Here is a 20,326-nt window from a genome sequence, read left to right as displayed (position 1 = left end):
TCTATGTAGAATGATTTCCTTACTGGGGGTGGAACAGGAACAAAATGTGGATTCAGGAACGTTCTGTATTTGTGGCGCTGTTCTAAAATGACACTAATTAAATTGGTACCTAGACCTTTCCATCTGTATTGGAGTAACTCGTTCAGTACATCATGTAAAGGACCTGGATCAGAATGCTGATCCTCATACAGGGTAATGAGGTGCTGGATCATATACATACCCACCAGACGCTGCTCGGCTGGGGGCAGTTTCAGAAACATTTGGGCCACTATTTCATCTGGAAACGTGGTAGGATCACTAGTCCATCGGACTGCTGATCGGGCTAGTTCTTGTTCATGCATGGTATTAAGCTCACTATAACCTATTCGTAATTTCAGAATTTTATCGGTGGCCTGGAATACTTGTTCAAGAGAACACTGTTCTGCTACGGGAGGAGGAAAAACTTTCTTGTAATCTAGGCGTGAATGTCTGTCAGAAAGTCTAGTTCTACCTACATACGCTATTCTGGAGGGATTCTCGCTATCTACCTCTTCACTTGAAGAGTCATTCTCTTTCTCTGTTGCTCTTTTTGCTTCCTCCTTTTGGTGTATACTTATAATTTCCTTACGAATTTTCCTGTACATATTTTCTATACTACCTTGTGACTTGTGTTTTCCCTCGGCTATATTGTCACTCCACCTAGTCAGGCCTTTCATCTCGTCTTGGTCTTTATCAGGATAATCTTGTTCTCTTATTAAACAGTTAATCAAGAACTGTAAAATCATATTTTGAATCTCGGCTTTCCTGTGTGCCATAGCTTCGTGAATACTTCCTGGATTCTCCCCTGTACGGACAAAATGATATATTCTGTCTAGATGTTCTTTCATGTCGGGCAGGGTGGCCAAAAAGTTGGCAACCCGTCTTAAACGTACTGAATATAATATCATGTGTTCTTCGCCTGGAACTGGATCATATATGCAGTCAGTAAGAAGTCGCTTGAGGTCTGCGTATGTAGCCACTTTTGGCGTACGCTGTAACGCTGCTTCTCGCGGCGTCAGTCGTCTTACTTGAGGCGGGGTGATAGGAGCACCTCCCCCCGCACCTCCTGAACTGGAATCGTCAGTTAATACTGTACGTGCTGGTAGAGTGGCTGGCAAAACGGGCACACCTAATGTGGGCTGGTCCGGGGGCACTGGCACATTAACTTGGTCCCCACCAGTGGCTGGAGGAGCAGGAATTACATTATTCACATGGTGCTGCGGGTGAGCGGGCGGAATAGGATTTGTATATTCTGGGACTGTATCGTCCAAATAGGACGAAAGAAAAATTTCAGCTGCAGTCGGTTTATGACGTAGCTTAATCGGGACCAATGGTGGCGGTAAATTACAGGGTGCTTCCGGGGTTGCCTACGGCAAACCCTCGGCAAGAAGAGGATACATACCTTTAATAAGGGCATTTCTCTGTCTGTCTGACTGTTCTGCTCTAACTCGTTCACCTTCTTCTAGGAGTTCCCTTTCTTGGGCTTTTTCTGCGGATTCCCTACTTAACTCTACTTTTCTGAATTCTTTTTCGGTTCTTCTATGAGATTCTTTGCGCCATAACTCGATGGCATCTTTCTGGGACTGTCTGGCTTTCTTTTTCCATAATGCTTCTTCTACTCGCATGATGCACTCGGCATCCCATGTACCTGATACAGGCCATCTATATTTCTCTTCAAGATCCTTGGTGTAATCCACCCATAAGTCTAGATATAATATGGCATTTAAGCCATGCTTGTGATACATAAAATGTCCAGGACTGTCCCTAGGAGGGACAGGAACTGATTCTTTGAGTAACCCTTTTCTGGTTTTGATCTGACGTAATTTCGAAAATAGAGGCATAATCGGGTCGTACTTAAACTAAACACAATACACAATAATCACAGTAATGGAATGGCAAACAAATCACTCATACCACGACATAGAAATACATTAATAACAGTTCGAACAAAATACTACCTGATACACTGAAAACATAACACTTGAATTTCTCGAGAACTGACTTACTAGAATTACTGGATGCACTGCTAAAGCAGTACAGAACATACCGGTCTCGTAAAGAGACACGTCATACCGTATCCACCCAGGTGGACACGTCGGACTGGATCTGCGTACCCAAACCCATCGGACCAGGAACAAACTAATGAACCTGTCTAGATACTTCCCCCGCAACGGTACTCACCGGGAAGCAGAAACTGAAGGCCTCGGACTGGACTGCTACGACGTCTGGTTACAACGCATGCGCTTCGGACCTCGGGCTTCGGTTACAGGTGGGCCTCCGGATACCTCGGACCTTGCTCTCTCGGCTTGGGCTCTGGTCGGGACGAACCGCATTCCTCACCGCCTCGTCTGGATGCCGGACCGCAGTCTCCGTCTCCTCCGTGGGCCTGAGGGAGACTTGATGAAGCAGAAATATCTGCACGTGCACGGTAGAGTTCCGTCACGGCTGTAGAAGGGTCAGGGGGCCTGCGTTACATCGCCGGCGCGTGGGGAAGGGGCTCGTCCCTGTTCGGGCGCCATTATGTGGTAAATAAATAATTAATTACCGGTACTATTTTTGAATACATTAATAAAACAGATAGCTCAATAAATAAGAGGCAGGATCCGGGGAATCTGAGTCTAACAGGCTTTAATCAGGCACAAGGGAAGGGACAGGATCTGAACAGCCTGAAATAGAATGGCACGAGTGGCAGCTGCTCCGTCTCATTAACAGTACAAGGTATATATAGTAAAACATTAGAATTACATTGCATACAGTAGGCGTAACAAGTGACAAGCGTAAGATAAGAACACATGGGCGTGAAAAGAAGGCGTGCACAGGGCGTGCACGAAGACATGTGATGAGAACGTCACAGAAGTGTCATAAAATGGGTGGATACATGGAGGGGGCTACCTGGGCAGCTGGAACCTTTAACCTAGTGTTGCGCGCAAACGGGCCATGACGTGTGACTGGGAGAACTGGAGGCTATGACTTCTGTGCTAGAAGAGGAGACTAAAGTCTGCGATGTCAGGACGACATGTACCTATAGCATATCTGGTATCTTGTGTTTGGAGTACATGTTGACAGAATCTAAAAGTTATCAGAGCAAAGGCTACTGGACACTAAGGCTGGTGTAGGCATATATTCTACATGTATTGCTTATGCTATGAATCTTCTATGAATATTAATACAGTAATTCACTTGCATGGAGACAGAAAGACTAGACTATAATTGAAGATGTTTATGCGGTTCGTTAGCTTAGGAATGTGAAGACGGAGAGCTGAACTGATAACTAGAGGCATAACATATTCTTGGCAGACAGGCAGGCAGAGCCAGGCCGGGCACTGTGCTGCGCGGCAGGAAGTAAGCGAAGGGTCAGGGATGCAGGTGGGGGCTGCATCGCTCCTCGGAATGGTTTCAGGAGACTGGAGCTTGAATCTGGTGTCCGAGCCCTTTTTGAGGCCTGGAAACGGGGACAATTCAATGAATAAACGTGCATAATGTAAAACGTTGGCAACATAGGTCTAATACTCGTTTCTTTCACGGGGACTGGAAACTGGCATACTAAAGTTGGACACAACTAGAATTGTGTCTTTAATCGATCATAAGGGGATATATGCATATCGATCATGCACATATGACATAGGATGTGGAACACGTAGGCACACATGACAAGGCAAAATTCAATTTTCCTCACGCCCACTAGGCCCGACCGCTGCGCGAACGAGATGACATCGTCCTTATATCCGGTGTTAAGGAGGGTGGGATGCGGCCAGCAACTGGACCGCAACCCTTTCCTCCTTCCAGTATGGTGGCTATCAGCCCTCTCTCCTACAGCGTCAGCACATAGTCTGCTGCGCTGGGAGAAGAGAGGTACTCGGCAGTGGGACAGGTACAGTTAAAAGCTTTTGCCAAATAAATGAGAAAACACAAGATTTCAAAATGCACACAGTTTAAAAATACACGCTAGCCTCCGGCTTCCGCCCCAGAGGTGAGCTAGTCAGAATATTTAGTGAGGATTAGTTTTGTACGGCACAGGCCAAGGGAAGTTGTTTGTAAGGTGCACCTGTTTCCAATAAAGCAGCCTTTTTCACACCAACAACCTAGTCTATTGCCAATAGACCAGCGGGAGGCCTGCCTCCCCTGGGGGTTTTGGGCCGGGGGGCAGCCAGAGCTCAGTGGGCTGGTTGGGCTCCCTTGGGCTGGCTTTGGGCTTGGGTTAGGCTAGTTTTGGGCTGGGAGTCTTTATAACCGGCCATCTTATGTCACGAGCCAGAGTGAGAGTGACTGCATGAGTGAGAGTGACTGCATGAGTGAGAGTGGCTGCATGAGTGAGAGTGGCTGCATGAGTGAGAGTGGCTGCATGAGTGAGAGTGGCTGCATGAGTGAGAGTGGCTGCATGAGTGAGAGTGGCTGCATGAGTGAGAGTGGCTGCATGAGTGAGAGTGGCTGCATGAGTGAGAGTGGCTGCATGAGTGAGGGTGACTGCATGAGTGAGGGTGACTGCATGAGTGAGGGTGACTGCATGAGTGAGGGTGACTGCATGAGTGAGGGTGACTGCATGAGTGAGGGTGACTGCATGAGTGAGAGTGACTGTGACTGCATGAGTGAGAGTGACTGCATGAGTGAGAGTGACTGCATGAGTGACTGCATAAGTGAGAGTGACTGCATGAGTGACTGGAATCACACTTATCTGCATTCAAAATCAAAACTGAATCAGCAAGTAAAATACATACTTTTGTGAGAACTTTATCGTGCTCCTTTTGTTTACTCTGATAACCAATATGGCATCGCTGCAGTTGAACATATTAATTACAGGCTGTATGATACATCGAATGACGTCTTGAAAAGGTTCTGCAGCTGATGGCACACCAAAATGTAGTCTTTTGTGTTGAAACAGAGGAACATGGGTAGAAAAGGTTGTAATGTACCTGTAATATTCTTCGATTTCCAACTATGATACCCTTTATTCAAATCAAGGCGAGAGAAACCGCATGCACAATTTAATTGCGTTATGTCAGCAATGTGTGGACCTGGATGTCGTTCTTGTTCAATGCCTCGTTTGTCTGACGGATGTCAACACATATGTGTACAGCTTCTTCACTGTCCTTTTTGGGCACTACCACTATGGGAGAAACCTACTGTGTTGGACCAGAGTGCTCAATGATATCACGGTTGGGTTACAATTCAATTGCATTTAACTGCTTCTTGTAAACAAAAAGCAATTCGGGTAGGTCTTTGAGGGGCAGGATGGACATCCTCTTTAATATGCAACTTTAGTTTCATATGCTTAAGCTTTCCCAAACCATGAAGCAAAGTAGGGAACTGACTTACTATTTCATAGTGAGCATTTATGTTGTAGTTCACGGAGATCAGCCCATATCCGCAGCTGTGCTGAAGCCGAGTAAACAGGTACTTGACGCTAAAACTTGAAGCACATGGTTGAGCACTTGCACCTTAGTTTTCTTGATTCATTGTCACTACGAATAAACCTTTATTTTTTTACTGGTGTTGATGCAGCCCATGTATACACGTTAGTTTTCAATGGTGTAAGTTGCAGTAAAGGAGACAGTTCATTGTATTTCTCTTCTGGCATAATGTTGATCAATGCACCATTGTCGATAATGAAATGTATTGAAAAACAATTTACTTTCAATGTAATCTTCTGGCAATGCTTGAATGATTTTGGTATTTTGATTTTACTTTGACTGACCTTTCTCTTCACATGCTGCCAGTCCAACATGTGCAAGCTATTCTGAGGTAAAAATACAGGGCACAACCATGTTCTTCACTTTTACTTGATAATGATGAAGAGGAACTGTTTAACAATGATTTAGATAACTATCGACTTAGTCCAGTTTCGATTTGGCCCAACTGATGTCGCCGCTTAGCTTTGTGGGAGTGCGCTGAACGTTGCTTCGGGAACGTTCGTGCGGCCGTTACTAAATGGTCCTCCTTCCCACAGCCTTTGCATTTCTGTCCAATGGGGGGACAGTTACCTTCATGTGGAAACAAAAAACAAAAATCCACACTTGAAACACAACTTCTTTTTACAGGTAGACATCACTTTGTGTCCTTCAGTCTTCTGCTTTGACTTGCTTTTCACACTTATGACAGATTCATTTTGGGAACCTCCGTACTCCATGTCAGCAGCTTGTCTATTAGCACGCTCTTCAGCTCTGGCAGCCATTATCACTCATTACAGACTAATAGCTTCTCTCAGCATTTGTTGTCTGAATGAATCAGACAAGCATCCATCAAGAACTCTTTCATCATTAAATTAATTGAACTAACAGTGTTTGAGTATGTCGAGTCTCTTCACAAATTCATCAATGGTTTCACCAACTTTTTGGCGTTCTTTGTTGAAACTTTATTGTTCATAATCAACATTTGGCATTGGATCAAACTTGAGATTCAAAGCTTTTGTAAATCTGATTTTACAGGACTTCATCAGTTTGCAGCATTTTCTTTAGGACAAATTTTACACCATCACCAGCAAGATTTTTGAGATACGTGATCAACTTTTTGTTATAAGTCTCATCAAGTGCATCAATGAAATCAAATGTGTCTATTCAAACAGCCCATCTATCACCAACATTTTGCTTTTTGGAAATATTAAAAGGCAGTGGTGGTTTTTAGAAAGGCGACAGCATTGTAACCATTTATGGGAGTGGCTGACATTAAGGGTGGAGTTCTTTCAGATACGGTCAGCAGTCCACTAGGACCTGCATCATCAGTGCCCTCTGAGGCTCTACAATGGATCAGCCTGAGGCTCGTCCTTAACAGTCTGTGGGACCGTGACCACCTTATTGGTCTTTATCGGGACCCCTTCACTTTCTGGAGACCTCTGGAGTTGTTCTAAGCCGGCACCTGGCAGCTTTGGTGGTGTGCCGCTTCAGGTATTGGACAGCTCGATAAGCACAACCTGTGCTTGTTCTGGATTCTCTTCACCCAGTGATGAAGTTGTAGAGCTCCACTTATCGAGGCTCTGGTAGGTGCAATACCAGTATGCTTGCTTGTTGATTGTTCTGTCTGTCAAAACTTTCATAAATTTTATTGGTATTTGACTACTGCAGTCTTTAGCACTTCTTTTCTCTATCTGTACCTATTCGCCTTTGGTAGTAACACTCCGTATGATCTTTGACTTTATATTGCTTAGGAGCGCAGTACCTTTATTTACGCTTTTGGGGTCTTCAACTTCTTTACCGTGGCTGGAGCTAAGCTTTGACTTCACATGCATTATGCGTTGAATCCGTACTTTGAACACAGCATACATGGCATGCACAAGCAGTTTGCTTGGACCATGGCAAACTCTGGTAGAGCACTGTCAATCTTCTGCTTACTTATCCCCTAATTGGTCACCAGTTATAGCGTCTTCCCCAGCCTGGGTACCCGCCCATGACTATGCCACGCACAAAGCTTTGTAATAGACATATTTATTCGTCTGCGTGTAACTGCGAACTCCACATTCTAAACCAGCCTTCATTGCATTCCGATCTAACACCTACATCACAGATCTGTGGAGTCCATCAGTAGCCAAAGAGGTTCTGTCACTGTTAACTCACAAGACACTACAGTGGCTGCAGCACTGCAGCTAGTAGCCTGCAATTGGCGGCTGCCTTCTATGAACAAACGTCACCAGCACAGCGACTCTATGGCAACATTCCACTGAGAGACATTGAGAAAACTTGGTCACTTCCAACTTTCCCATCAGAGCACTGCAGGCACAAGAGTAGACACTAGAGATATATGGACTGACCACAGGGTTACCTTTCTAGACAGAAGCCAAATCACTTGCTCATGTTGAGCATTGTCTGCCTATGTTTCTATAGTAGAATACGGTATTCATGTATTGGTGCACCGGTCTAGTAGTGTGCTGCATGTAGAGTACTTTTCCATATCGGAGATAAAACTCATTCCAGGTAATCTATTTAAGAGCTATATTCGGATTATCTAACCTCACATTAGCTCCTTGATTAAGCATTGGCCTGTTAGGGGCCCTAGTAATTGGTGGCAAGCTTTCAGGACCTATATAATGATGGCCCATAAACCAAAGCAAATGGACTCACTTACCATGACTGAGGATCAGTAGACCCTGTATGCCCTGAAGCCCCCAAACTGGCATCCTCAGAAAGTTCACCTATCTGAAGCAGACAAGCAACCCTGGCGCATATGGAGGCCTGGAGCAACAGATCGATTTCTGGCTCCACTGTGGATGTTATTCCAGCAGACTGTTGGGGAGTCAGATTATATATTTCTACAGGAGAAAAGTGGTCAAATTATGAATTACAATTACCCATCAATTGCTCAGAATATCTGCAGGTTTCCTGTGCAGTGAAATGTTTGATCAAGGACAGGAAGTGTTACAAGCACTAACGGATGGACACTATTTCAGAGGTTATTATTATTATTAATATTATGCGTTCTTATATAGCGCTCGATTACCCGTAGGCATCTCGGCGCTTGCCTTGGGAACCCGTCCTGGCTTTTTCCCTGTGAGATACCCGTACTGGGCATCCCCAAGGTGAAAGCCAGGCATCCCGCCGCGGGGGGCCGTAGTGGAGATTAAGCAGCTATTGCCCAGAGCTGCAGAGTGTGAACCCGTGATTCGAGTAGGCACCGAAACGAGAATTATCGAGTCCGTGGATATTTGGGCTCAAGACCCTGCCGCGTCGGGAATTGAACCCTGGTCCCGGGTCTGACCTCTGCTTCAGGGTCTGCCTCTTCTAACCAGTGAGCCACACTTCTCCACCAGAGGTTGAGTACATCAATTGTCTCGGAGGAACAAAGTTAAAGATGCAACCAAACCTTGCAAAGGATTTTTGGCATTGTTGCCTGGGAAGCCAATTGTCAGAGACACGGAATACCTCCTAGGAAGACTAGCCTGGTAGCAGAACAGAACTCCTGGTTTCTAGACTATTCCAGCAATTCGATATTGAATCAAACTGTTTTTTAGATTCTCTTCAGACCTTGGGGCCGTTGCAAGATAGATATTTTGAGTCTCATCTTGGCAAATAGTTTGCACAAATCTTCAGTTGGAAAGCAGACCTGCAAGCTCTGGTGACATATGTGTTTTTCAAGACTGTGGAACGGAATTGAATTACGACTTGCCACTTTGTGATGATCCGAAGAATGACCTCCCAGGCCAGGAGATCGAGTGGATCTCATTTTACTGCCACCTCTGGTAAAGTCTGAGATGTGATTTCCAGTGCTTCTGGCAACCTTACTCAGATGTTCAAGGTGCCGGGTATGCGAAATCAACCTATTCTCTCTAGCCACACGAGATGTGAAGCAAGGAGCTCTTGACCTTCACTTAGAAATAACTGGATCCTTCGGAGATGCAAAGGTGTGCTTGCTCTCAGTCTATGAGCTCACAAAGACCACAAGAAAATCTGCTGATGTAGGCCACCACTAATAACTGATGGTTGTTTCCTACTATAGAGACATAGCTCAATTGGACTATTCGAATGCTCTTTATTTTGGCCTTGCTCTTTCACATGTATTTAATTTGCACAGAATGCTACAAGATGGATCTTGGACACCAAAAAGGGGATAGGCCCAATTGACAGGACCCAGGAAGGGCCTTTTTACATTAAGTCAAGCAAAAAATACCTGGAGTCCAATTTGTTTATTTTTCAAGAAACCACTCTATATGCTTTTAGCGGTTTGGGTTATTTATTTTACCCTTCAATTAATATTTTACGAAATTATTCTTGGGAAATTCTTTTTTCAAAGAAAAACGTACTCAACATCACAATTTGACACTCCATATTTAGACATTACTATACTCTGACAATGTACAACATTAATACTTTCACGTAAACTCCTAATCAACAACATGTAGAAAATTGTAGAACAATGTAAGACAAATCAGGTCCCATAGAGACATTGGACTTGTTCACCGGGTGGCTAGGTACCAGACACATTGGGGTCTTGTCCTCCACGTGGAGGTAATCTCTCTGACTGAAGAGATTAGGTGGGATCCACAAAGCAGTACAAAATCTAAAATGACCTCCTATCTATGGTTGATTGATTTATTAGTACCTAGTAGGGGTAACATTAAAAAGCAACAGATGTATGTGGGAATGTATAAGGTGTCCCTCACATTTTTCAATTTAAAAACTGGTCTACTTTATTTCAGTCTACTTGCCCCGGAGGGGGGGCTTTTGCCAGGATAATCAGAGGTAGCAGGATCCCTTTCTTTTCTCTGTCTGGGGACACTGTTCTAATAAATCAATCAACCCTAGATAGGAATTGGGATTCAGGCAGCTTTGTTTACATAGCCTGAACTGTGCCACAGACACTATGCCTCTAATCCCGCCTTTATTTGCTTTGTCAGCAAATGATACATGCATGATCAGACTTTCACATGCAAGGGCATTACTTTGGCGCACTCTGCCCATGATCGCGATCTCCCACCTTTGTGTTCAGCCAACAAGGCACATATGGCTAGGTGACCAAATACACTACGTCTATGCTAGAATGTGAGGTATGAGCATTTTGGGGAAGATCATTGCATCAAGGTTTCTTTTCCCACAATTCTTTTCAATTTTTTTATCCACTCCAAACCCCACCTCCCCTTCTACCTGAGTGGATGAAATCGGGATGTGTAAAGGTATTTACAAGCAAACAAACTTTTTTTGTTTTTCCTTTTACTAGGCTTTTTAAGGGAGTAGACATTATCACTTCATACTCCTTTGGTTGAACAGTAACATCTACAGAAACAAGGTTTTCTAACCAAATCACTTTAACCTATATATTAAAAAGTGATAAAATCTAAAATGTTAAATACTGAGACCGTCAACTACCCACATAAATTCAACAGGCATGGTAAGCCAGAGTATTTTGGTAAATGATAGTTTGAGAAGTTACGAAAGGTAGGGATTAAGGGCTCAGAGGTTGGACAAAAACATATTTTAGACAATTTTGACATCATAAGCAAAATATTACAGCCTTGGCTCCATGGAAGTCATCACTATCAAAGAAAACTCATCTCGATCCACTGATTGTCCATCAACATCAGATGACTTTTTTCTCTAGCCGACTGCCAAGATTCATCTTGTGTCAAGCAAAAAATACCTGGAGTCCTATTTGTTTATTTTTCAAGAAACCACTCTATATGCTTTTAGCGGTTTGGGTTATTTATTTTACCCTTCAATTAATATTTGAAGCACATTTAGTGTGGTTCAAGATTCTCACCTTCTTGAAAATAGCCAAAATGGGTAGAGTTTGCCTCAGGAACATTTACCCACCCACTAGGGCATGCGCACCCCACGACCTGGAGCCAGGCATCTGTAGGCAGCACTTCAGAACACTGCTTATCAGAGGAAGAACAGAAGAGTACTGGGCCTGGTGTGTGTTAGTAGCCTGAGGGGAACCCTGAAGGCATGGACATGCTTCCTCTTGTACCCAGGACAAAGAAGTGAACTTCAAGGGGCATATGGCTAATCTCCTGTTAAAGCTACAAGACGTCTTTTCCTGCAACTGCCCCGTTGACCAATGGTTACTGCATCTAAACTGAACTCTGCTGCTGGCCTCTGCCTGACACGCTATGAGTCACTAAGTGTTTTCCCTGTGGGACTGGGTTGCTTTAGATTGTACTTCTGTCGTGGAGTGTGACTTAAAGGACTCAGTCAGAAGTTGAGATCTTGAACTAGGATGAACCTGGTTGGTGTATCAGACTCACGCTCCATCAAGGTCAGCCTTAAACTGCCATATAACAATGGATTTAACCAGATCTCTTGACTGGGGGAGAATGTCTGAATCATTCAGCATTCCGTCCAACATTTGTTGCAGTTACACTTTTCGCCCTAAGTGGAATGGGTATGCCCAGACGTGGGTCCCTTGCTCACTGTGACACTGGATTCAAGCTAGCCTGGCTCATGAAGGGTGACATACCCCGAAACTGGTCCCAGGATGCTTGTTTCCAGTACAGGGAGGACCTGGCTTGGCAGTTCGGTCTAGACTGTTTCCATGAGGCTGAGGGTCAAGACTGATTTGCATATGGCTGGGTCCAAACTGGGGTGGTGTAGTGGGCAAAAGAATGATGGATTTAACCAGATCTCTTGACTGGGGGAGAATGTTTGAAACATTCAGCATTCCGTCCATCATTTGTTGCAGTTACACTTAAGCTGCACCAAGGCACCGGTCTACCGGGCCCATTTACTATCACTGGCACGTTGAGCTTTGTGGTGCTTTTTCTACTTAAACGTTTAAAAAAAATTGTATCTCCAGTTGCCCTCTGAAGTAGGCCTTTGATAAAGTAAGTCCATTCACGGTTTTGCTTATAATAAAATCACTTGCTATGTGTGTTTACTGATAGATTTTTTTTTAAGTGACCACTAGTAGCATTAATGGAGAGGGCGACATCAGACAATAATTACAGTTTAAAGAACTGGTTACTGAAAATGGGGCACAGTTGGTATCTCTTGAGATGTAGAGTTTCCATGGAACATAATATAAAATAAAGGCAACTTTGAGTGTTAAGGGTGGTAAATAGCGAAAACCAATGTCTAAGAAGAGGGGAAAGTGGTTGAGTCATATTCCAGTTTCTATTTTGATTGACTGGGGTAGAAATTTCTCAGTTGATGATACGCGAAGGTTTTTTTTTGGCTTCTGTACTTTTGGGAAGGAAGAAACAGAGGTTTAGAGTAAAAGACAGAAACTACCCTCAGGAGTAACAGAAGCAGCTGAAGTCCATAGTATGTTCCCTAGGAGGATGACGTTTTCATGGTGTGCGCCATTTTGCTGGTTGTTTTGCGCTACGATTAAATAGATTACATCATTTTCCAGTGTTATTTATAAACTACTTTTAACAATATGTTGTCCCAGACCAATTGTAGACAATAGTAATACTTACAGTGGGCTTTGGGTCAGTCCTCATTACCACTGGTTGTTTTTCTTGTCATAATTTTGCTTGCATCTTATTTGATGGATTTCCTTCATCTTCTTGTGTTTAGCAATCCCCTGGGCCATAGCTTCTTTACCATCCTTTTGATGGATAACTTGTATCCTTCCATGGCTTCATACCAGGGATCTATTTTTTCCTTTTAGTTTCAGCACTCCCTGGGAGGGTGTGTTTGTGCTTGCTCTTTTCCTTGTGCACAGTTTCCCCCGACATCTCTGCATTCTCCAAGGTGCTCACTCCAACCCAAAGTTTGTCCTTTGCTTCCCTTTGCCTGCACTCTCCAACTTGGCTTTTTTGGGTCTTTCTTAATGTATCAACTCCCCCACTCAGTTCCATCGTTGCTCTGACCACTCTGTTACTTTCTCTTCTACAATCACTCCACCACTACTCCCTCCATTATGATTGTTTTCTTTTCTGGCTGTCCCAGCAGCTGAAACGTGTTGCCAGGCTGCTCTTTGGTTTGAAACCAAAGCAAAAAAGAATTAAGCAGCAGAAAACAGCAATTTGGCCCACTTTTTCTATTTTTGAATTTAAATTTACCGCTTCAAGGTGAGCATCCACCATAAAACAAAATGGCCACCATATCAGGACACTGATGCTGCTGCAGCATAAGGATGCATACTTGTGCATCAGGGGTAGCTTTCCCAGTGAATACTCAGGGGTTTCTGTTCCAGTTGTTTGGGTCTGTTTTTGATGTTCAAATATTTGGAGGTCATAGGTGTAGGACCTTTTTTCAATGTGTCCTCCTTCGTATCGTATCGTAAGGGGAGCTTATATAGCGCGCTGACACCATGGGTTTCCTGGCGCTGGTTGGAAATAGAGGAGACAGAGAGATTAGCCAGATTGGGGAAAAAGCCAAGTTTTTAAAGATTTACGAAAAAGTGTCAGAGAGTTGGAAATTTTAAGGGAGAGAGGGAAAGAGTTCCAGAGCTTGGGGGCCAGGTATGCAAATCTCCGGCCTCCAGATCTGCAGAGCTTATAAGAGGGAACAGTCAGGAAGTGAAGATGGGAAGATCTCAAATTGCGGGACGGGCAATAGGGTCGGATGAGAGATTTTACAAAGGTGGGACAGCAACCAGCCAAAGATTTGAAAGTGAGGCAGCCGATCTTGAAGGCTGCCCTAGAAGCAACAGGAAGCCAGTGGAGTTTAACGAGAAGGGGCCTGGCAGATTGCCACTTCGGGATCCCTAAGGCCAATCTCGCCGCCTGATTTTGGACCACCTGTAGTCTGCCCATCGATGTTTTAGGCAGACCATGGTAGATCGAGTTGGAAAAATCTAGGCGGGAGAGGACGAGGGACATGATGACCTGCAGGAGGGCATCAGGTGTCAGAAGATATGCCACTTTCCTGATCCTTCAGCATCCCCTCTTTGTTGCATTGATCATCAAACGATTGCGGTTATACTCTTATTGATCATCTTTTCCCTTTTACTCATAGCTATCTATCTAAAAACACTTTAATAATATGGGGAAATCATTGTCCAATGGGTTCCGATCTGAGAGGATTCCTTGAACGTAAGCATCAAATATTTTTGTCTCATCATGGCCGATAAGCCCAGAAAACTAATGCTTCGCTTGAAATGTCCTAGGTCTCAAAATTGCTACTTGGGTGCCAGAACTAACCTTCTGCATACTGTTGTAATGAGAAGAATTCAGTCTGGGTTGACTCAGTCGCACTAACTTTGACCAACTTTCAAGTAGGATTACATTGGAATTTGGGCTCCGCGTCTCAATTTACGCTCCATTGACTACAGGCTGGCCTCCATTGTTCCAACTATCTTGGCAACTCTTTGTTTTTGCTGTTTCCACTTACTTTGAAAACCTGCTGTGCACCATACTCAGTTGACTTTTCACATGGGAGGCCTCGGCTATGGTAGAACGGAGTGTATTTCTCCAGCACCAAGGCTCTTGTATTGCACACTGTATTTGCATCATCACAGGAGGCACATTCAGGAAAGGTGCTACACTGTGCTCAGATGCTATACAAGGGCAATCACCAGCAATACCTAATATACCAAGCAGGCCTTCCTTTCCTCTCTGGGTAAGACTTTCTACAGTCCTACCACTTTTTGTGCATCCAATCAGGCTATTAATTGCTGCTCTCTCCTCATGTACTCCTCCACACGGTGGAAAAACTGCATCCCTTGTCTGTGGATTTACTTTTATGCCGCATCATTCGCTGGTTGTATGAAGATCAGACTATTAATCTTCATTCACGGAGTCTTCTCTGTTCTTAGCAGACAATCATGGGAACTCTCAGCAATACAGTGATTTCCTATCTTCTGAAAAGGGGATTGGCTTCCTCAAGGGCTCATGACCTGAGGATGTGCTCTGCTTTCCTGCATCTGTCTGAAACTGAATGCCAGAGCAAAGTTCGGTCAGAACAAAGCATGGAGCTGGATACAGTCATTTCCCTGGTCTCTTAGCTCAGTCCATACTATGCTTCTTCCTTAATTGCTTTTACCAGATCCAACCATTGGATGCTCGTTCTATTTGAAGACGTTTCATCTACTAGTAGGCAATCCTTCAGTTAAAAATGGATCAGTTAAAAATGTAGTCCAGATCAGAAATATTTCAAGACCACCTTCTGATAAATGGCCGGCATTCAAATGATGGGCTTTAATTAAAGATGCTGCTACAGTTTTATGAATAACCTTTACCAGAACAAGGACATTGAGATGGAATAGTCCCTTCAGTAATGCTCTATGTAAGATCAACATGGATAGTATTTTTGTATGCACATCCCAGGCACCAACTTTACCGTCGTGGCTTTAAGGTACCTCCCAAAACATATGGAATTATTTGTGCACATTACAACATTTGTAACAAACATGATCACACGCAACAAATGAGGTCAAATGCAACTTTAATGATGTAATCACCATTTGATAACAATTTTAAAGGAAACCTTTCCTATAAAAATAAATTTGAACTTCCTTTGAAATTATAAATAGTATAACAATTTTAAGTTGCACTTTTTACACATATCCCTGCATTACCCCCATTACACCCCATAGCATCAGAACCTCTTTCATGTACCATCAAATATCAAGAAACCGTTTTGCATCAAAGCTTAACAGATCATCTCTTTATAGAATATCACATCTTTTTCTAGACCATGTTCTCTGCTCTATATCTTCACTCTTTTCCAACGTTTTAAAATAAAAGCTTCTATGATCCCCAGTGTCTGATTACTTTCAACCTTACAATTATAAATTAAGTGGACAAAAATAAAAAGCAAATACAGTAAAATGTACCCCCTTCCCTGCAACAACAAAAAGCATAACATGTAGTGCATAAGACAGTTTTTGGCTTAAGCGAAATATATGCTTGTTTAATATCTTACTTTAAAATATACTTCAAGTAAAAAAAAAAAATTCACAGTTCGACATCAAAAATTGCACTCGCTCTCTACTGGTAGGTTTATCTAGCTGGCCAACAGCAAAGATTTCAAGTTACAAATAAAACATGTAATCTGAACTCTTGAAACAGGGCTACTAATGCACAAACTTACTGGAAAACAATAGGCAGCATACAGAAATGCTGCAGAATTGGTAGGAAAATCGACAACTGCAACACAAAATCAAAGAGCAATCATTCCCTGAAATATGTATTAAAGTGGCTGCTCTAAGCAACTGTGTTGAAACCTCGCGCATGCACTACTTACTCTCTTGCATGCAAAAATAAAACACAAGCTTACATATTTGGTGAATTTCTTAAAATTAAAAATGATTGTCACAATGACTGGTTTGCGTTGCAAACCATACCTTCGTATCATGTCCACAAATACTGGTTTCAGACGAGACTGAATTTCTCCATTTGGAAGAAACTTGCAAGGCACACATCCATTTCTTGCCCCTTTCACTTTACGACAAAAAATGTAGTTTTCAGTGCTGCCCACTAGGTGCCACCAAAGGACAACAATACCTGTCAAGGGTGGCCTCGCGCACGCCCAAGTATCCGCTGAGATCTTTGGTTTTAAACCACAGTAAAACATCCAGTTATTTAACTGTAGTGTTTTATCAGAATAGTTTGGATGTGCGTTTTGGTAAATATATTTAAAGGAGGTGTGAATACGGGTAATCTAGAAATATTAGAGGAAGTGTATATTTTATACAAAAAAATAAAGTGTTATGCCTTACCGTTAATGATTCAACTTCTGTATGATTTACAAATTAAAACAAATTCCATACACATTAGTTTTAATTTAGTTAAGCATTTTTCTTAACTAGGTTATCCTCCAAGAACTGCCTTTAATTCCAGAAACATTATCAGAACATGGAGTACAATACGTCAATTAAGATTGTGTTTTTTTGTTGGTCCAAGGTAATGAAAGCAACCCTTTACTTTGTATTTTTACTACTGTAATTAAGCGGAATGTCACTTCCTGTCTGTTGCAATTTCCTGTTTTAAATGCGGAGGGCAGTTTCCAAAATGGAGGATAGTGCAGTAAGAGCAATGTGTACAATAGGTTTAAAAAGAATGTGAATTAGAAGTTTTAGTTGGTGAATCTGGCATAAAACACAACTGTTGTAATATAAAGCAGTATTGTATTTTTGAAAAAAGTGTGTCTCCCCATTAAAATCAACTATACAATGAACAGACAACATTTTCTCAACAACACTGCAACTTTACAGTTAGGAGCACCCAGTTGACTGTATGTAGTCATATTCTTGACAAAGTGATAGCTTGTTTTAGAAACATTTGCCACTCTGCAGAGCTCGAAACTGATTCAAGCCACCCAACCAGTTTGTGTGCCTCAACATTTTATGCGGTTTGACTGCTGCTCCTGTAAAGCAAATTCTGCATTTCTCACATACCATCGCATGGGGACACCTGTCGTCCATAACATTAAAAGCATTCCAAAGTCCTTCACCTCACATCCCAGTGTCCACATTCTAGTACAGTCAATGCCACGTTCAAAGGCCAATCTTCACACTTCCCTTTGTGTCCCACACACAAAGCTCTTCCTCTAACAGTACTCCATCCCACAGTCCTCTCTCTATACTTACTCTTCACTTTCACGGTCTGCTGCTGAACCCTTCATGGATTTTGCAATCATCAGGTTTCACAACTCTTCCACGTACATTAATTAGAACTTCTTCATGCAACCCGCCTGATTTCGACCCCTTTATCAATGCAAACATGTTAGTCTTAAAAGACGTGAAACACCTGCACCACCCAAAAAAGGAGATTAACCTCTCCTCCGTCACAATCCCATCCTACGTAACTATCAATTTCATAATCACAATTTCCTAGCCAGTGTTCTTTTCACATACTCAGTACCTTTTCTTCAACATTTGTTGCCAAACCCTTCATAAATTTCTCAATTTCCAAGTTTCACAAGCACTATAACAGCTAGGCTTTAAAACCATCAAAACCCTAGTGTGTTAGGACTTAAAGGTGTATTATTTCTTTCGAAAATGGTACCCTGTCTTGATTTTCCACCAGGGAGCCTTCGTTTTAGCGGCATCGTGTTCATATCTTCGGTTTAAGGCTGCCGTCACTTAAAAGTGAGGAATTTAGAGGATTAAAAAAATAAAGGCATTTTGAACTTTACAACACCTTGGATTGCTGCCTGCAACAGATTCACAGCTTGCACAGGTTCGGTCACCTGAAAAGCTACAAGCAAGCATCGCAAAAATACTGCATCGCCATCAATTTTCAAGAGGTTTTCAGGACCCCCCCTACAAGATGATAACCGATACAAGCCATCAGCAGGATTGTGGAATCCATCTACAGTACAAGTGTGCAGGATTCAGGGAATCGCCAGTAAAGTGGTTCTCTAGGCATGGGAACACCGCTTGTTCCGCTACACCTTGCCCGAAGATAGGCTACCAAAACAAGAGCAGCAAGTCAAGTTGGTAGTCTCCGAGCCTCAGTTTTATCCTGGTTTCCTAGCTCCGCTGAGGGCTTCTTCTAGCCTCTCTTTGTACGAACAATATCGTCTCTTTATGATGTGTAGCTGCTCTTCTTCTTCTTTATTCAGCATCCGCAGGAAGTTCTTCAGCTCAGGCATACTAAAGGCTTCCCACTAAAACAGAAAGAAAAGTGTGAAAAGAAAATCATGTACACAGGATAGCAAAACAACATCGCAAAGCTGTGCAACTCCCTAAATGTTAATTCTCAAGCAGTACCTGCAGACAGACACAACCCTCCCACACACCTGGCACCCTTTTCCAGTGCTCCATCTACCAAACATCAAAGCCATGGTGGGAAAAATGTGGGGAAACATTCAGAGTAATGGCATCCTACAAATATGTGGTAATGCCCTAATGATTTAATCTGACCAGGGGTGGATCCTCTATAATGGCGGAGGAGCGTCGCCCCACTAAATAAAATGACAATGAAATAATATAATTTTATTTTTCTTTGACCGATTTAGACGTGCGAGCCATGACAGGCAGATGGTGGCACTGAGAAGTGCACATGTATGTTTGGACAGCCAAACATGCATGCGCACTTCTATTTTTCCAACCCAGACTGTGTTGGAGAAATACTGCAAGCTCACAGGCAGTGTCTGAGCAGCAGAGCAGCCAGAGCAGGCCGCTCAGAGCAACACCAGGATTGGCTGAGCAGACTCTGCCTTCCAAGAAACTGCTGGGAGAGCTCCAAGGCTGATTTTTTTCCTACCCCCTCCGCCAACATTCACTCCCCCAACCATTTTCGTGTTGTGGCGGCTGCCACTGAATCCAACGTCCTCCAAACTTGTGTACAGTACTCATCCTGCGCTGCATACTTCTGCAATCATTTGGATAGTAAAATCAAGCCCAACAACCACATTTAACACCGACAGAGCATTCAAATGAAGCCGACAGCGCTACAAAAACCTCCAAATGTAGAGATTTGAGAGGCCGGATCCATTGCATATACTTTCTGTTCTAGAAGACCAGGCAACATATGTTTAAGTACAAGGACTTCCCAGTGACGTTCTATTTTTGGACTACACACGTCCATGTAAAACAAATCAGTTAAAAAAAAAAGCATTGTCAAGATCTTGCTTTACTGTGTTAACATACACACACAGGCATGCTGTTCCTTTTCGTTTCTGATTGGTGAAACTGCAACAGGAAGGTCCGCAACGAGAGGCCATCGGGAGTGGAACAATTTGACCGAGGCGAACACCGATAGTGTGACGCCCAACAAGCTTCAAAGTTTACCCACCCCGTGAATCAAATTATACCAGCGAAACACGTAACTAGCACTGGATTGGTATTGGGATCCAGATGTAATCACAAGAAGAAAAGAAACAGTCCGTCAGCATAGACCCTAAAGAGCAACTGTATCCAGATAAGGCAAAAATCGGACATTACAGAGGGCGAAGACAAAGGGCGGACCCAATGAGAGGTTTTAACTGTCCAAAGGAATGCATTACATCGGAGGTTCTATCTTCTGAAAAGTGAATTCTTGAGCGATCTCCTG

At 43.1% G+C, this 20,326-nt stretch overlaps 1 protein-coding gene across 5 annotated transcripts in view; it reads right to left on the bottom strand.

The window, feature by feature from the left end:
- Nucleotides 1–15,753: 15,753 nt before the first annotated feature.
- The window catches only part of RASSF3 (Ras association domain family member 3), a 617,435-nt gene continuing 612,862 nt past the window's right edge, over nucleotides 15,754–20,326 (bottom strand). For all 5 annotated transcript variants that reach the window (XM_078676160.1, XM_078676171.1, XM_078676182.1 and 2 more), the window contains one exon: nucleotides 15,754–18,938. In XM_078676160.1, coding sequence (XP_078532286.1) covers nucleotides 18,789–18,938 — 150 coding nt within the window. In that variant the 3' untranslated portion in view covers nucleotides 15,754–18,788. The remainder of the gene's footprint in view (nucleotides 18,939–20,326) is intronic.

Source organism: Lissotriton helveticus, chromosome 1_1, assembly GCF_964261635.1.
Source record: "Lissotriton helveticus chromosome 1_1, aLisHel1.1, whole genome shotgun sequence".
In the NCBI taxonomy this organism is placed as follows: domain Eukaryota; kingdom Metazoa; phylum Chordata; class Amphibia; order Caudata; family Salamandridae; genus Lissotriton; species Lissotriton helveticus.
This window is presented reverse-complemented; position numbering and strand designations above follow the sequence as displayed.